Genomic DNA, 16,475 nt, shown 5'->3' with positions numbered 1-16,475 from the left:
TTACTCGTTTTAAACTTTTTTAAGAATATATATGGCCTCCCTTTAGTAAAGCTTTGTTCCTAGCCTGTATCCTAAACAGAAAATAAAATATCCTTTAAAACTTCAGTGCTAAAAGGATAAATAGCATCACCCCCAAAACAGATGAGTAGTCACCAAAGAACTAAGAACAACAGTTGGATCTGTAAGAAAATATAACTTCAGGATATAAGGCTATTAAGTTCTCCATAGGCCCTAACTTCCTAATTGCTAACAGCTCCCGTCATTTCAGTTTTAAAAATCAGGAACAACACAATATGATTGGTGAAATAAATGGGTCTGGGAGCTCCCGCTGATACTTAAAAAAAAATAAATGAATAAATTAACAAAATGCTGCTGCCAGCGGTCCTGAAGGCTATTTACTGAGTGCTGAGGCCTGGCTTTGCAGCAGCGGGCAGGAAAGCCTGAGGCTGAGCCTCGCCGGGCCTGTCCTTCCTGTCTGCCCCCAGCCCCTTGGCCTGCACGTCGAGGCCCAGGCCGAGTGGCTTGCACCAGGCCTCACTTAGGCCCAAGGCCTGGGCTCCGTGCGAGCCTCGGTCCCACCGCTCTCGCAGGGCAGGTTAGGCCTCGGGGCGGCGGCGCCTGCAGGGCCCAGCAGCAGCAGCAGCAGCCCAGCAGCAGCAGCAACTGCTGCCCTCGACGGCCCTGTGCAGGCGGGCAAAGAGGCCGGAGCCCCGCAGGACGGGCGGCGCGGGTGGCCAGGGGCGGGAAGCGGGCGAAGGAAGCCCGGGGTGGCGCGCTCTGCTCTGCCCTCGGGTGGAAACACGCCTTGGAGGGGGCTGAGCGGGCGGGGAGGGGTGGCCAGGCCTCTGGGTCCTCCGGGAGAGCGGCCTGGAGCGGGACCTCCCGGGGCCCAAACTCGCCTCCGCTCTGCCCCGCCGCGGCCCCCTCGACACCCCGAGCCTTCTCCTCCCGAGGAGCCCGGCTCGGGCCGCCAGGGGACCAGGAAGCACGCAGCCCCCGAGAGGAGCGCGTGGCTGCAGATTTTACCTCACGCTGACTCAGTCCACACAGCAGATGGCGGAGCTGCGAGGGAAACGACCTCCCCAGTGTTTTTTTTTTTGAAGCTTGCTAAGAGCAGCGAAAGCGCGGCTTTCGGCACGAGGCGCTCCGTTCCTGGGGAAGCTCTCCTCGGCTTCGAAAGGCTTCGCTGGCGCACTTGACACCACTTCCCCGGGGCCTCCTCCCCGGGACCCGGGCCTGGGAGGCGGCGGGCGGGCGGGCCGGGCGGGCGGGCCTCGGGTCCGAGGGGGCTCGCCCAGCCCGCGGCCACGCGCCCCGGAGCCCTGGCCCCCCGCCCCGGGGGCGAGCGGGCTGACCGGCGGGCGGGCGGGCGCTCCATCCACGCGGCCCGGGGCTGCACGTGCTGCGGCTGGGCCGGGCGCAGAGCGCAGCCCCGGGTGGGTGCATGGCCACGGGAACACACTGCTCCACTCCTCTCCCGCCACACACACCGGGTTTGGTACTTTGGGTCGTCGCCTTTACTTCGTAGGTGAGGAGAGGGGAAAGGAAAAACAAAGGAGAATCAGTCATCGGGTTTTTTTTTCTTGTTTGTTTGGGTTTTTTTCCCTCCCTCTCTCTCTGTCTCTCTCTGTGGCACACAAGACTCCACGGAACGCCGTCTAGCGGCGGGATTATCCAGGGAAGGCACATCAGTGAAATCTCCCCCTCGACTTTTCATTTTTCTTGGAATTTTGAAGCCTCTTTACATCTGTCACACCACCAAGGGGACACGGGACAAACTCTGGGTGCTGGTAAATTTACTTCTGTTGACCCCAGGCCAACTCAGACCCAAGGAGAGGGTTGAGCCATCTCCTGCCCCTTTCCGGAGTCACCCTGTCCTTGGAGACAAAAGTGCAGAAGTCGCCTCTATTAAAGACAGAATTGCAAACTTGCACATGAAATTCCATTTGTTCTCAAGGGTAGGGACCTGGCCTGGAGAAAACTGCGGCGAGGATTCCACTATGGAAGAGGGAGTAGACGCCCACGGGCATGACCCCTCAACTACCTAGGCCCTCTCCAAGTTTTTAACTCAGTCCTTAAAATCCACCCTTCCACGTTGGTTCTGCTGGTCTTTTTCCACCCCACCGGGAAGAATACCTGAAGTCACTCTCTGGAAGTGTAGGCCCTTCGGGTGTTTGCATTTATAAAGATTCGCCAGTCACCTCCAAGGTCTCTTTGTAAAACCAAATTTCTCAGCATCCGCACTCAACTCAGCAGTTTGTCTTGCTTTAAATTGCACCCAGCTCTCACCTAATGCCTCACAGGCTGCTGTGTGAAATTTAAAGAGATTCCTAACTCATCTAAAGACCCTCCTTTTCCTGTCACTTCAACTTCAGGGAGAATCAGAGCTAGGAGAAAGAAGGTGCGTATATTTTCCTAGGGAAAAAAAAATACAGCAGTAAAGAAAACTACACTCAGAGAATTAAATAATTGTAAATAAGAAAAACAATCCTTAGTGGTGCTACAAAACAAGATTAAGGGATGTAGGAGGTGGCTACCATTAAACTCCCAGAGCAGAGGGAAGGGGGCTAGTCTTGCTTAACCCTTCAAAGCCATAACCTAGAATAAGTATTTGCAAACTGTAAACTGCTCCCAAACACCATAGTTAGTGTTTTACCAGGTTTATTTTACTTGTTATACACAGACGATACAAACGAGCAGAAAACAAAACGATTCTCAGTGGAGTGTGTACTGGTATAAATTATTCAATTCACAGACAAAACAAAACAAATATAAAAATCACAACATTTGATTTACAGAAGAGCCCAAGTATACACACGTTTAGACCCTGAATTCCTATTAGGAAAAAATCCCCCGTGGACTGGAATCTAGATTGAATATTGTGTATGATGCATATTTCACATGGATTTTAAAGTACAAAAAAGTATAAGTTTGCTACACAACATTAGAAATCCTACTAATCTATTTCCAGGGGGATTAATGCTCCTTATCAAATATAACAAGACTTGGGGGGAATCAGTCTTACTTGCAATAATGCTAGTGTTTTCCCAAGAAAGTCAAATTTCAGCTGTCTCTAAGTGGTGGGGGGGGAATCGTTTTCAAAACTAAAATGCAGTAAAATATACAACTCACACAGTTCATCTTCACTAGACTACACTATAGTTACCAACAAGTCAGTCATCTATATCATTAGATTATTCATTACAAAGATTTACAGCATATAAAGGTGGAGTGGGGACTGAAAAGATATTCAGAAACAGTTTGTCAGCATATTTGGCACCTGCACAGACCAGTAATGGATTTGGCACTTTGGGGAAAAACAAATAAGGCAAAATAATATTGCTGATGTGGAGCTATTCCATTTAGAAGGGGGGGGGGACAGACAACTCCAGTTAACTCTGCTTCGCAGGCAGGCATCATGCCGCTTGACTTGCCCAGGAGCGGACAACTAGCTTTTACAGGTGGTCAGGTGGGTTCTCCTTAGCTATGTCGCGTGCACTGGGGCACACAGTGGTTATATCATGCAATGAACTGAGAGGTGAGAGAGCCATCATTATGGAGTGCCTCGTGTTTCCAGAGCCTCTATCTTTAATATCTCACAAGTAAACAAAGAGGGGGGTGGGGAGAGAGAGAAAGAATGGAAGGAGAAAAAAAAAGAGGAATAAAAAGTTAAGCATGAACTGGTTTTGTGCCTTGACAATGAGAATAAAAACTAGCCATTCGTTACAATAAATTAACACTATATACAGTCATTTCACAGGCTTTGTTCTACTAAAATTATGAACATCCCTACCATCCATCCATCCATCCATCCATCCACTCGGGTATAAGAAAGGACGCGCTGGGTGGGTGCAGGTTCTAGAGTCAACATCCTATGGTTAATAGGGAGGCCAAGACAAGGCGGGTCGGGATCGCGGCTGCCTGACAGGACTGCCCAGGTCTCCTAAAGATGAAGAGTTTCATTCCAAGAGAAAGGAGAAGGTGAGGGGGGGGGGGACAAAAAAAGAAAAAAGAAGAAGAAAAAGAAAAAGAAAAAAAAAAGACGGGGAGGATCATAACTTCCCAGAAGAAAAGTTGGAAAACCACAAGGTTCACAGCCAGGTTCAAGGTCGGTGCGCTAACTGCAGAGCTGGCTGTGGCAGAAAGAAAAGAGCAGAGTTAAAAAAAAATCATAAAGGGAGACCTGCACTTCTCCCCCTGGCAGACGGTCATCGAGGGTCAGGTGAAAGAGCCAGCGAGTGCGCAAGAGCGGGCCTGGGGAGGAGGACGTGGGGGGCAGAGCAGAGGGGCCTTGGGGTGGGGTGGGGGGCGTGGGGGGAGGTTAGGGGGGCGCGGGGCGCGGGCCGGGCGGCCTAGCTGTGCGAATAGAAGCCGTAGTAGCCGCCTATGTCCTTGGCGCAGTTCTTCTCGCAGTCCCGCTGGGCCAGCACCTCGCTCTTGAGCGGGGACGAGCTCTCGGACACCGGCGTGTCGGCGGGCGAGATCCGCCTCCGCTTGGCCTGCTCGTAAATGCCCGAGTCGCTCGAGTCGATGGACTTGATGGAGGAGGGCGTCTCGATCCAGCTGGAGTCGGACAGGTCCTTGGGCTTGGCGTCCTCGGCGGCGGCGGCGGCGGCGGGCGCCAGGGGCGAGCGCTCGGCCGCCAGGCCCTCGGCCTCCTCGCCCAGGTAGGGGTTGGCGCCGGCCATGCGCGCGGCGGCCGCGGCGCTGTTGGGCCAGCAGGGCAGCACGGAGCCCGACTTGGCGCCGCAGTACTGCGGGGGGCTGCGCGCGCCCCAGCCCGAGGGGTCGGCGTAGTAGCCGAGCGGGCGGCCCGTGCAGCCCGCGGCCTGCAGCGGCAGCGCCTTGACGCCGGCCGCCGCGTACGACAGCAGCGTGGCCGCGTTGCCCGCGAAGTCCGTGGCCGTGTCGTAGGCCGAGGCCGCGAAGTCCAGCCGGTTGTTGGCCGGCGTCACGAACCAGCGCTGCGGCGACGGCGCGCCCGGGTCCTCGGCCTGCTGCGGGGACAGCAGCCCGTTGGTGTGCGGCACGCTGCGGTCCGTCCCCGGGCCCGGGCCCGCGCCGGCGCCCGGGTGGAAGCGGGCCTTGGCGTAGTTGCTCACGAACTGGTCCTGCAGGAAAGAGCCGGCCATGGCGTAGCGGGCGCCGGGCACGATCTGCGAGCGCGGAGAGTCGTTGGGCGAGGGGGTCAGGCGGTCCATGTCGCAGCCCGTGTAGATCCTGAGGGGAAGGGAGAAAGAGAGGAGAACCGAGGGGTGGCGCGGAGGTCCCTACATTAGGGTCCTGGAGGGAAAGCCACCTCTAGTCTTGCCCACCCCGCACACCGCACACCGCACACCGCACACCGCACACCGTCCGTCTGGAAGTTGCGCTGGACACACAGGGTGCAGACAGCGGAAGATCACAGACCCGCACCCTCCCTACCCCACGATGGAATGGTCACAGTTGCCCTGCTGGAACCTGAGCCGGACACAAAGCAGAGTGAGGGTCTTCCATCTTCCCGCTAAGTGCACGGGGCCCAAGATGGGGCCTCCACCCACTGACCCAGCATTGCGCTCCCGGTGTGACAGAGTTATCCAGGCACCGAGGTGCTGCTATTTGCCCGTTGGGCCTTTCCTCTCTGGCGAATTTCTGAGTGAAATTTCTAAACAAGAGGCCCACTCTCTCCACCCTTTTAAGACCTCCTGTGTCCATTGGGTTGTTCAGACGATTTCTTTTCTTTTGCTAGGCAGTGTAAGAAATCTCCAGAGGGGAAAACCGCGTAGGGAGAGTGGGGACGGACATGTCCAGGTAATAACGTCCAAGGCTGACTTTCGCTGGCCTCAGCGCCCCAGAGGATTGCCGCTGGAATCCTCTAAGGTACTTTTGTCTGCTGCCTCCCCCAATGTACGCCCTTTAGCTCGCAACTCTACCAATGCAAGGGGGGAAAAAATAGAAATTACTATTTGGAAGCAACACTCACTCATCAATAAAATTCTTTAGGAAAAAAAAAAGTGTACTTTAGTCTTCTCTACCCAGCTTTTGGTCCATTACTAAAAGCAAAAGAAGAGGAGAAAGACCCTTTGGGGGAAACTTACAGTTAACACCTTCCTCCAAGCAACTAACCCTGCCTTACAGAGCTTAGATGTGCTATGCCGGCCACATGGGAATCATTTACATAAGCACAGGTAGATTTCTTTAGCCCATAACAATTCTCTTGGGAACTATTACTCCACTTTCCCGATGAGGAAACCGAGGCGAAGGAAAGTTAGAGAACTTGCCCGATAATCAAGAGAGATTGTGTGTGCGGGAATTGTGTTAGATAAAATAAAGATTAACTTTAGGCCCTAGGCCTAGGTGATCTCATCAGAACTGAAGTTGGATGATGATGTGTTTCTTCATACACATATAGACATACCTCACTGTGTATTTAGCTCACACATGAGTGTTTGCATCTTTAGTCAACACACTGTTCTTGAAGGGGTGCCTCAGTATTGTCAGATCTTAATCCTATGGGGAGAAAACTCCGCCGGGTGTGGCCAAGCAACCTTCTAGGATCCCTTGAACTCTCATACCCCACCCCACCCCATTGCTCTCTAATCAAGCCAGGCCCAGATTACTAACCTTAAAGAGGAGAGTGTTAAATCTACTCAACTCCCTCTCATCCCCCAGAAACCCAGGCATTACTTTTATAACGGATAAGATTTCTACAACAAACTTGCAGTTTCAGAAAGGGAGGCCTTATCCAACAGAAGGCAGCCAGAGGACAGGCAGATGAGTTACTATGGCTGCTCCAGGTGCATTCTGTTTACAAAATAAATAAATAAATAATACCCTCCTGAAATTTAATTCCAGCTTCATTTTTTTTTTAAAGTGGAGGGAGGCAGGAAGGGAACATAATTAGCAAGTTACAAATGTCTTCTGTTTGCCACCACAATATTCTTTAAAAGAAGAAAAAAGCAATCTGAAAAAGATACAGTTTAGATGCCCATCCAGGTCTCAAACACTTGGGATTACTGAATTGATTTGTGCAAAATAAATGCTTACGAACAGATGTTAACAGAATTAAAAGCTCAAAAATCTATACAACTCTCTTCCAACAGCCCTAGTCTCTTGGGCCACTGTATTGGGCCCAACTTTTTTCATTTCTTGAAACCTGATGCAGCCAAGTTTTATTCTAGAGAATCGTGTTCATAATTTGGGGGGATTGCTTTGAATTGCTTTGGGGGGACACATAAGAAAGTTAGAGCCAGTAGATATCAATGACTTTCCCACTTGTTATAAAAACATTGCAAGGAGAGAGAGTGTCTGGAGGTTGGGGCAAAGGAGCTCCTGTCTCTTCCTCCACACATTTGATCTGTTCCCAGTCAAAGACCACACTCCAGCTCTATCCCAAAGCCAGGAGATTAAAGTGCATATTTCCCTTTATCTTTTAGAGTCAGAGAAAAAAGTAGGTGAATCACCCAATCCCACTTTACATTTTGCTATATAACACTGTCTGAAAACTCTTAGGTCCAATAGTCCCTGAGTGAGAATTCCAGAACAAATCTAGAAAGAATTCAGTCTGTGCCTGCTGCTGCCCCAGACGACAGCCTTGCTCTGAGAAAGGCCTAGAGCTAGGTAAGGGGAGCCTGAAGAAAGGGAACCAGCACATTCAATTAAACCATAGACGCCAAAAGTAAGAGGAGACATTTTTCCTCTGAAGCTTTATATAAATAAGGTGCAACCACATCTCAGTGCTACCCAGAGCCTGTAATGACTGCAAGTTAAGTTCCGCTCATAAACTCGCCTGGCGAATGCACATTTTCATTCAGTCCATAGTAAACTTCACAGGAAATGCTCTCACACAAAACTTGGAAATGAGTAAATAAAAGTCACATATTGCCAAGGAGACTGTAACGACTGCCAGAGCCACACGTACTCTCAGGCAGAGTTGCCCCGGTTCAGACACAGCCGACCTGAGGTGAGCATCTGCAGCCACACATACAGCATGCACCAAGGAGAACCAGGGCAGCTTCCGCCGCCAGCCAGCCAACCCCAGGGGCGGCCAGTAACTTTGGAATTTGAAAGAAAGCTAAAAATAAGTAAAGAAAACTTTTGACCAAAATCACACAACCGGCAAACTGCAAGGTCACCAGAGAGGGAACCAACATGACAAAGGAAGGGGAATCGCCAACAATTTTCTCACGTACTTGACTTTGAAAATCCTTCAACACAACAATCGACCCTTAAGCTAGTGGCCAGTCCAACAGCTATCTGAGAAGGAACATGGAAAATTACTTACGTGTCATAATTATCTCGAAATCCTTTTGCAAAGGGGTTGTGGTCTATTTTTAGTTGTGTGATCTGGAAAAAAGAGAAGGAACGGTGATTGTGGTCTCCACTTCTGCATGGGAAGGTTGTGTGTTTGAAACTATGTCACCTGTCCTTGACAGGGACTTTGGTCTACTGAGTCATCAACAAGCCAAGGTTCTTTAGCAAAACTTTGAGAGGCTAGCAGGAGAGGAAGAGCAAGAAGTATTGGGAAAGTTCCGAGAACTAGCTTAAAATGGGTAATACCGACTAGCATTTCGGTTAACTCTCCTGTGTGCTAGAGGTTGATTCAAATAGTCATTGAAAAAATACTGATTACATGCAATGCACTGCTACAAAAGTGCTTAATGTCTTTAACTCTTCAGTGTTTTCAAGAGTTTAACCACAGGTATATATTTTTTAAATGAGCCAATTCTGACTCTCAATTAAAAAAATAAAGAAAGCCCTGTAAACTGCATCTTAAAATTGGGTTGATTTGAAATAATTATTTCATTTCTGTTTTACTTAGATGACCAAATACACAACTTCTATACTTCTAGAGTCACATCAGCTACTAAAATCAGTTTTTGCAAACACGCAAATACTGCGAAACTTCTAGTTTGTGCTAGCAAACTCCATTAGTCCCTGTAATTTGATTTAATTGGCGTTTTCTCTTTGCATATCTACAAATATGAACACACTCTCTTTCCTGTTTTGAACTCTCAGAACAGTAATATCTTCTCATTTTAGCCACCAGTTCTGAGATTTTAGAAACAGTTTATTTTAGATTTCATAGCTTGCTAATAAAATGCACGGGGTAGAGCTGCCTGTTTCCTGAAAGGGAGATTTTTGAAAGGAAGAAAGCGCACGTTTTATCGTTCTAGTTTAAGGACCAAACTAAAGCTCCTAAAGGATCGGTCCCAGAAATCGTGGCCACCGCTGGGGGGTGGAGGTGGGAGGGTAGCCGGGCTGGAAGCTCACCCGCAGAGCTTCCCCACCCGCTAGCTGTTTGGGGGAAGGGCCTGGCCGGCCTCTAGCACTCTCCTAAGTGGTGCTGTAGGGCCAGCTGTGGCCGAGGCTAGTCTGCAGAGTGATGAAAGACTGGAGGGTAAGGGGTGCCACTTGCCCGAGCCCAGCCCCGAGCCTCCTTACATCGGTGTTCTGGTAGGCGGTGACAGCGATGAACTGAGTCTCCGGGAAAGTGAACGTCTGGACACGGCCAGGCTGGCTGGTGTCCTCGGTGCCGTCCTCGTTCACTTCTACCACGTGCAGACGGGGCTGGTACTTGTGAAGGGACTGTAAAACCACCATCTGTCCGGGGAAGAGAAAGGAGAGCTCCTTTGAACGCCTGCCTGTTCGCACCAGCCCCAGGGCTCGCTCTGCGCCGGGCTGGGCCAGCTGGAGCCCACTGCCCCAGACTGGCTATGGGACTCGCCTCCTGGTGACTGGGTGGCCAGCACACACCGCCCGAACCTCTGGGAGCCAAGATCCTCTGGGTACTGGGGAAGCCCGAATGCCAACCACCAGTCCCTTCCCCTAGTCCTCCTTAGAAGAGGAACAAAGATTTATTCACAACCTACAAATCTCAAATCTCGTTCGTTTATTTTTTTCAAAATGAATCAGTATTTGTGTTTGGATAGGTGAATTCCAGAACGAGGTCGGGCGGAAGGCAAAGAAAGCAACTTAATGGATTAAATATAATTTGGGGAGGTAGAAATTATTTTCGAAGTCTTCACTGGTGGAAACAAATCCTACCCAATTTTTCGTGTTGCTGTACACTAAAGAAGTGTGTGTGTGTGTGTGTGTGTGTGTGTGTGTGTGAGAGAGAGAGAGAGAGAGAGAGAGAGAGAGAGAGAGAGAGAGAGAGAGAGAGAGAGAGAGAGAGACTGACCTGCCCATTGTTGTTGGATGCTCCCTTGTTGTTGGTTAGTTTTAATTTTCCAAAAGAGATTTCTTGCCGCATCCAGTGAGCCCCAGTGTTGGGGGAATCCGGATGCATATAGACCCGGTTTCCTTGATTAAAAAAAAATAGCTTGTTTACATATGCTCTGGGCACTGCCCAGTCCCAACTCCTTAGCACATGAAACACACACACACACACACACACACACACACACACACACACACACACATACACACACACCACGCACACCCCTTACTACAAAGTGAAGCCCATTAGTTGTTTCTTTGGGGGGGCATACTTTCTTCTATTAACTGGGGATTATTAAAATAGGTTTACTGTCCAGTCCCAACGCTGTACCACATAACACACACACACACACACACACACACACACACACACACACACACCTTCACTGTGAGGACCATTAGCTGGGCCTTTTTTTTAAGCCGCGATTTCTTCCCATTAAGTGGGAATGATTAAAATAGCTTTTGCATAATCCTCCCCTTTCTTGCTGTTCAGTCTGTCCCCCTGTCCCTCTCTTCTTTAGGAAGTCATTGGCCGATCGTTTTAAAAGTCGCTCGAGCCAGTCCACAAAGGCTTTAATTAATCATTCTCACCTAAATAAGTGTCAAGAAAACGTGTTAATTGGAAGGACTTGCCTTGCACATTGGTGTCCGCTTTGCCACAAGGAACCCATTTGCCTCCTTGAAACCTCCAGTGATTGGGATCCGCCAAAATCACATCCACAAAAATATTGTAATGAGCGGTGGGATCGAGACCAGAAATATTAAAACTCAAAAAGGGAAACATGCGCCTGTTTAAATTAAGAAGGGAGAGAAAACAAAGAAAAAAAAAGAAAATAAATGTTAGAGATTAAATGCAAGAAGCGGGGCGCCAGATAGCCAAGCAAAACTTGTCCTCTCAGTGTGTCTGAACGAATATTTGCTGATCTAGAAAAGGGTTAGTAGGAGACAGGAAGACGTAGGGCCGAAGTCGGGGAGAGAGCAGCGAATGCTCTGCAGGTATCAGTGCTGGGGTGAAGAGCGGGGTTGGCGACCTGCTTCTCCACCTGTCGGCACAGGCCAGCCTTGACGAGTTGCTCTAACGCCTGGCAGCGGCCGCGGCTCCAGTCTTGCTGCAGCCACTGACTGGCTCTCCGACCGCACTGGTACAGCAGGCTCCCCGCCACCAACATCACCACGGTGGTTATTATCCCTGCCACTTTCCCCTTTTCCAAAACCAGCCAACTCCAGGGCGCACCCGAGCGCCTTTCCACTCCGTTCCCCGACCCCACATCGTCGCTGCCCGGCGGTCACAACTTGGGTGCTCCCGCCCAGGGTCACGCCTGGAACAGCGGCAGCCAAGAAAGTAGCATTACCTTCCCTGTTTAGTGATGATCATCTCCGTTTGATGCCGATGAAATTTCAACCAAAGTGGCCTGTTGCACAGGTATACCTGCGCCTTGCCCGGCACCAACCCGGGCTGGGTGGAGGAGAACTGGTAGAACGGAGCTCCTTGGTAGGAGTGGCCGTACTGCTGTGGGTAGGGGTAGCCGGCCGTGGGGTAGCCTTGCGGCGAGGAGTTGGACAGCAGGCTGTTGTAAGCTCCGTTGGTGATAACCGGGTGGTGGGCCATGTAGCGACTGGGGCTGCCGATGGAGAAGGCGGGATGCGCCGGTCCGTGCTGGCCGGGGTACGGGAACATGGCACTGGGAGCAGTGGCCGCAGACTGTGGCTGGCTGGACTGAGAGAGGAGGTAACGATCTGCAGCAGAGCCATCGAAACTGTGACGAAGCTCAGAGACCCCGTCCAAGACAGGAGAGAGTTTACTTCTCTGGACGTCCCCTGGTGAGTCCTTGGAGTCAGGAAAATTGTCTGTATCTGACTGATTCGTCATCCCCCTGGTAATTTTTTTCAAAGGTGAACTTCTCTCCAGGTTGTCAGTGGTCGAGATAATGGGATGATCGTGCAAGACAAGCTCAGATCCGCCCGAATGTGGGTAGCTGCTGCTCACATTGAGAAATTTCTTGGAGAGCATGATAGAAGGAGAGAGGCAGTGCTCCAGCTGCATAGCTCTAGAACCTGAACGCTCGCCCTCCCGTCCCTGGTTTTTAAAGTCCTGTTTATCATAAACTAGGAATCCACAGACCCCTCACTAGACAGAAAGCACTTCAACCAGCAAATGCTTCTCAAAGGTTTGATTTACTTTTTTTTTTTCCCTGGGAGAAGAGATTGGCCAATTGACACTATGCAGCAATCAGAAAAGGCTCACTTTTGATCTCGCTGCTTATGCAGCCGATGAAACGGCTCCTGCCATTGGTTAGCTGCTGACAGTAATTTAATTAGATAGACATTAATTAGGATAATCACCTGGCTCCTGGTCGCGACGATCATGGCAAATTGAAGGGGATGATTTTATTGTTGGCTTGGGGGGTGGGGGGAAGTGTGTTGGTTTACGTGAGCTCTGTTATGTCACCTTTAAGCTTTGTGACCACTGCTTTAGGAAGATTCAAAGATGTGCAATTTACTAAACATTTCCTAACCCCCCCCCTCCTCTCTTTAGAGAGGAGGGGCGGAGGAGGGAATTCGATGATGTTAGGAGACTTTTCGAATCTGAATGAGCCAAATATTCAGTTGAATGTAACGATTTCAAGTGCAAAGTATACAAAGCGCGAGCCGGTGGCCTCTTCTCGCCCTGTGAAACTTCCAGAGTCTGTCTTTTCCAGTTAATACACAGAAGCACACACACACCTGAGCCTGTGCTTTGTGAGTAGGTACTGCGTGTCCTTGACGCCCCCTCCCCCACCTTTAAACTACACGACTAAATAAATAAATAAACAAACCGCCGCCGCTGAAAGCCTCAGCGCTCTGCTGGAGAGAGGAGAGTGGAGGCGAGGCAGCTCACCCACCCATCAACCCACCTCGGAAAGGTTCGGTTTCCGGCTGGGGTACAGAAACAGTGACAATCTATGATCTCCTTTTTAAGTTTTGAAATAATCATAAGCCGTCGCGCTGAAGTGCTTTATAATGTATTTGCAGTCATGTTTACTGGGTCGTTACTAAATATTTTATCAGCCAACTTGGTTGCAGATCATCTGAAGAGCAGCTAGCTGGGGGCGGGCGCCATGTATCCTTTGAGTCCCACCGCACTTCCTCCTTTCGGAGGCACTGGCTTGGTGACAGGTTCATAAGCCTCGCCAGGAAAAAGAGAGGGCTGAATCCCCAGTGCAAATGGGTTCGCTAGAAGCGTTGATCTGGGGAGACAGAGTGGAAGTGGTGTCAATGCAGTGATCTTACTGAACTCGTGTGTGTGTGTGTGTGTGTGTGTGTGTGTGTGTGTGTGTGTGTGTGTGTGTGTGTGTGATGTTTACATAATCCAGAGGGAGAGAAAAAGAATCCATGCCAGTAATTTTGAAAGGAATAGAGAAAAGAATCGGTTTAAAGAGATTTTGGCACAAATAACACGAGGCCCCAACCAACTCGGGGGGTGTAGGGGAAAAAGATCTCCTAGTACCTGCTCCACAGGAGGCCAGCATCGGGCCTCAAGCCCAGAGCACCTGAGATCTACAACCCCAGAGCTGCTGCGTGTGCCTGGCATAGCCAACATGCTCTGTAGCTTTCCTCCCTGAAGGCGATAGGCTCAGGAATTCAAGCCAACCCCGGGCTTCGCTCAGCTCGGGCCAGCAAGGTGGTCAAGAGGCAGCGGTCTCCGGGAGACTAAGAGAGGGAGGGCCAGGCGACAATGCCAGGCTCGGACCCCAGAGGCTCACACTCCACCCGTGCCATACACAGGTTGGGGGCCTCTGCCTTCAGTCCAGCCTCCCGAATACCCCAGCCAGAGCAGCAGAGTTCAGCGGTGGGAAGGTGGGGTGGGACTGGGGTATGGTCAGAGAAGAGTTAACAGATTGGGAATGTGGTGGCGTTTAGTGTGCAGCGAGAGGCCAGTGCCGAGCCTGTGCGGCACCACTTCTCTGAAGCTGGCACTGTGGCTGCAAGAGGGTACCAGCTTCAGCCTCCGAAGGGCGCGGGGGCAAGGCCCAGCATTGGTGGCCATAGGCCGGACAGGTTGATGATCAGATGTCTCAGAATCATGCAGAAGCAATTTTCTGGGAGAAAAATAATGCCGGACCCGTTTTCCCTTTGAAAGCAAACCTCAGCTCCTGGCCAGGAAGCTTCATAAACAGGCAGGATTTTAGCTGTTAGGCATTGGAGCACCGGGTTGGTGGTGGTGATGAATAGCTGTGATGATATCTGATGGTTTCCTTTCTTAATCTTTGCTGCTACTTTTGCCCCATTTAAGCTGCTTGTGCGTTCTTTGCATCTTTAGCTTCTGTCACCAAGTGCCTCTCCTCTCCCTCCTGATTCTCACCTCATCTTGCCCCCCCCCCCAGCATGACACAGAGCCTCAAGTACATATGAAAGGAAGACTTTCCTACACACTTGTTTTTGGAAGCTTTTTGCCATTCCGGACACCTCCTAAAAATACCGGCTCTCAAAAACATAAGGAATGCCAAAGTGACCATTGAAGAGTCAAGAGGGTAAAAAGGTACACACATTCCCTGGTTTGTAAGGAACTGAACTTGGAGGTGAACAGGCACTGTGACCCACTTTCAATAATCAGCCCAAAATTCAGTGGTTCCTCACATAAAGGCTTTGCTCTGAAATCTGTGTACATTCACAAGGAAAATGAGGGCTCTCAACAGAAGTCTAGGGTGGGACTTGTACTGTATACATGAGCTTCGCTAACACTGGTCCAGGCAAATCAGTTTCAATAGTGCGGAGTTACATCTCTACACTAATAACTATGGGGGTTGTTACTAAATGAGCTTTAGCTCCTCACTACCTGTGTGTGTGTGGGGGGGGGGGACGGGGGCGGGTAATCTAGCTTGTGTTAAGTTCAATGCCTAACTCTGCCTAGGGTATCAGGCTGCTGGTAAAATGGTTATATATTACTAGACAAAGGTATTCGCTGATTTTAATCAACTTAAAAATATATATAAAAAAAAAAAAGATTTTTGGTAAGAGGGATTGTGCCAAGGTTCTGAAATGGATACTGTTTCCAACAGAAAGCAGGCAGGAGGAAGTGGTATGTGGCTATTACAAATCAAAGTCCCCAAGATCAAAGAGCAAGACAGGGCAGTGTGAACCTTCCTAGTCACAGCATTTAACTTAGGGTGTTTTCAGGAAACTAAGTGAAAACCAGGGAAACTCAACCTGAATGCTGAGTCCAGCCCTAGCAATGCTGAAGCTTTTTTTTTTTTTTTGAGGGCACACTATTTAAAACACAAACACACAACTAGTTCTCCAATGATATGTGAAAATTGTCATTAAACTTAATTATAAAAAGTGAAACCCTGTATCTAAAAACAAAAAACATGCCCATAAGTGTGAATTAGTCAAAAGGGAAAATTCTACCCTCCATTTATTTTTATTTTAAATGATTAGATGCAATCCCAATAACTTAATGTTGCAGTTAACAATATATTATCACTACATCCAAAAGAAGAAACTATAGGACAAGCAGAAAGTAACCAGTACTTATCATTCCACCAGGAAGGTAGATCGGGAGGGAGGGAGGGAGGGAGGGAGGGAGGGAGGGAGGGAGGGAGGGAGGGAGGGAGGGAGGGAGGAAGGAAGGAAGGAAGGAAGGAAGGAAGGAAGGAAGGAAGGAAGGAAGGAAGGAAGGAAGGAAGGAAGGAAGGAAGGAAGGAAGGTGGTGGAAATTTAAGACACTCCTACCTTCAGTTTCTGATCATTTCAGCAGCCGGTAAGTGCACAGCCAGAGCTGCTAAATTGGGACAGTATTTGGATATACCATGCATGGCATTCCTGACACCCCAGGTAGGTGAAGTCTAAAGTTACCCAATAGAACCCTCCTTTCACAAAGACTTAGAAACACTTGCACCATATTTTCACAAGGATACAACCTAGAATTAAATCATTGTCTCCATACTGTTAGCTACTTGGGGTATTCAGTAAATTGTTTTTCAGTAAGTATGTATTAACAAAGGGGGTATGACTATTTCTTTAGGTGAGAAGCTATGAGAACTGCCAATAATCAATACTATTTATATCAAACACTGGGTACTTTCAAGTTAATTCAGGAAAGAAAACAAAATTATTATTTATAAACTCATGATATTCAATTCACACTAGGATTTTTTTTTAAACTTTCTATGATGGGTTACATGAAAATCTCATGGTGTTTCCAGCAGCCAATTTCTAGACAGTTTCAAAAGTGTTCATAGAATATACTCTTCAAATTGTGATAGTTTAAAACAAAATTGCCCACCTTTTAAATG

At 49.4% G+C, this 16,475-nt stretch overlaps 1 protein-coding gene and 1 long non-coding RNA gene across 4 annotated transcripts in view; one reads left to right on the top strand and one right to left on the bottom strand.

The window, feature by feature from the left end:
* Positions 1 to 4,221: 4,221 nt before the first annotated feature.
* Positions 4,222 to 12,862, bottom strand: Tbr1 (T-box brain transcription factor 1). 2 transcript variants are annotated; one of them, XM_042275362.2, is made up of 6 exons: positions 12,544 to 12,862; positions 10,834 to 10,988; positions 10,163 to 10,284; positions 9,424 to 9,582; positions 8,264 to 8,325; positions 4,222 to 5,220 (listed from the first exon to the last, which is right to left on the bottom strand). In XM_042275362.2, the coding sequence occupies exons 2-6, from the start codon at positions 10,982 to 10,984 to the stop codon at positions 4,353 to 4,355; spliced, it is 1,362 nt and encodes a 453-aa protein (XP_042131296.1). In that variant the 5' UTR covers positions 10,985 to 10,988; positions 12,544 to 12,862; the 3' UTR covers positions 4,222 to 4,352. The 2 variants fall into 2 exon arrangements, with proteins under 2 accessions (XP_042131296.1, XP_006984683.1); XM_006984621.4 differs by lacking the exon at positions 12,544 to 12,862 and adding an exon at positions 11,553 to 12,537.
* The window catches only part of LOC121828653 (uncharacterized), a 20,001-nt gene continuing 16,376 nt past the window's right edge, over positions 12,851 to 16,475 (top strand). The window contains exon 1 of one of the 2 annotated variants that reach the window (XR_006071113.2): positions 12,851 to 13,103. This is a non-coding gene — a long non-coding RNA (uncharacterized LOC121828653). The remainder of the gene's footprint in view (positions 13,104 to 16,475) is intronic. The other variant, XR_013050490.1, reaches the window with a different exon arrangement.

This window comes from Peromyscus maniculatus, chromosome 4 (assembly GCF_049852395.1).
Source record: "Peromyscus maniculatus bairdii isolate BWxNUB_F1_BW_parent chromosome 4, HU_Pman_BW_mat_3.1, whole genome shotgun sequence".
Lineage (NCBI taxonomy): Eukaryota > Metazoa > Chordata > Mammalia > Rodentia > Cricetidae > Peromyscus > Peromyscus maniculatus.
Note: the sequence above shows the minus strand (reverse complement) of the source record. Positions and strands in the feature narration are given on the sequence as shown.

Excerpts from the sequence above, each read along its gene's own strand:
- Tbr1 (XM_006984621.4), bottom strand. The coding sequence starts at position 12,244 with ATGCAGCTGGAGCACTGCCTCTCTCCTTCTATCATGCTCTCCAAGAAA. Across the intron at positions 10,285-10,833 it reads AGCGGACACCAATGTGCAAG|GAAACCGGGTCTATATGCAT; the intron begins GCAAGTCCTTCC and ends TTTTTAATCAAG. Across the intron at positions 9,583-10,162 it reads CATCCAACAACAATGGGCAG|ATGGTGGTTTTACAGTCCCT; the intron begins GTCAGTCTCTCT and ends TTCCCCGGACAG.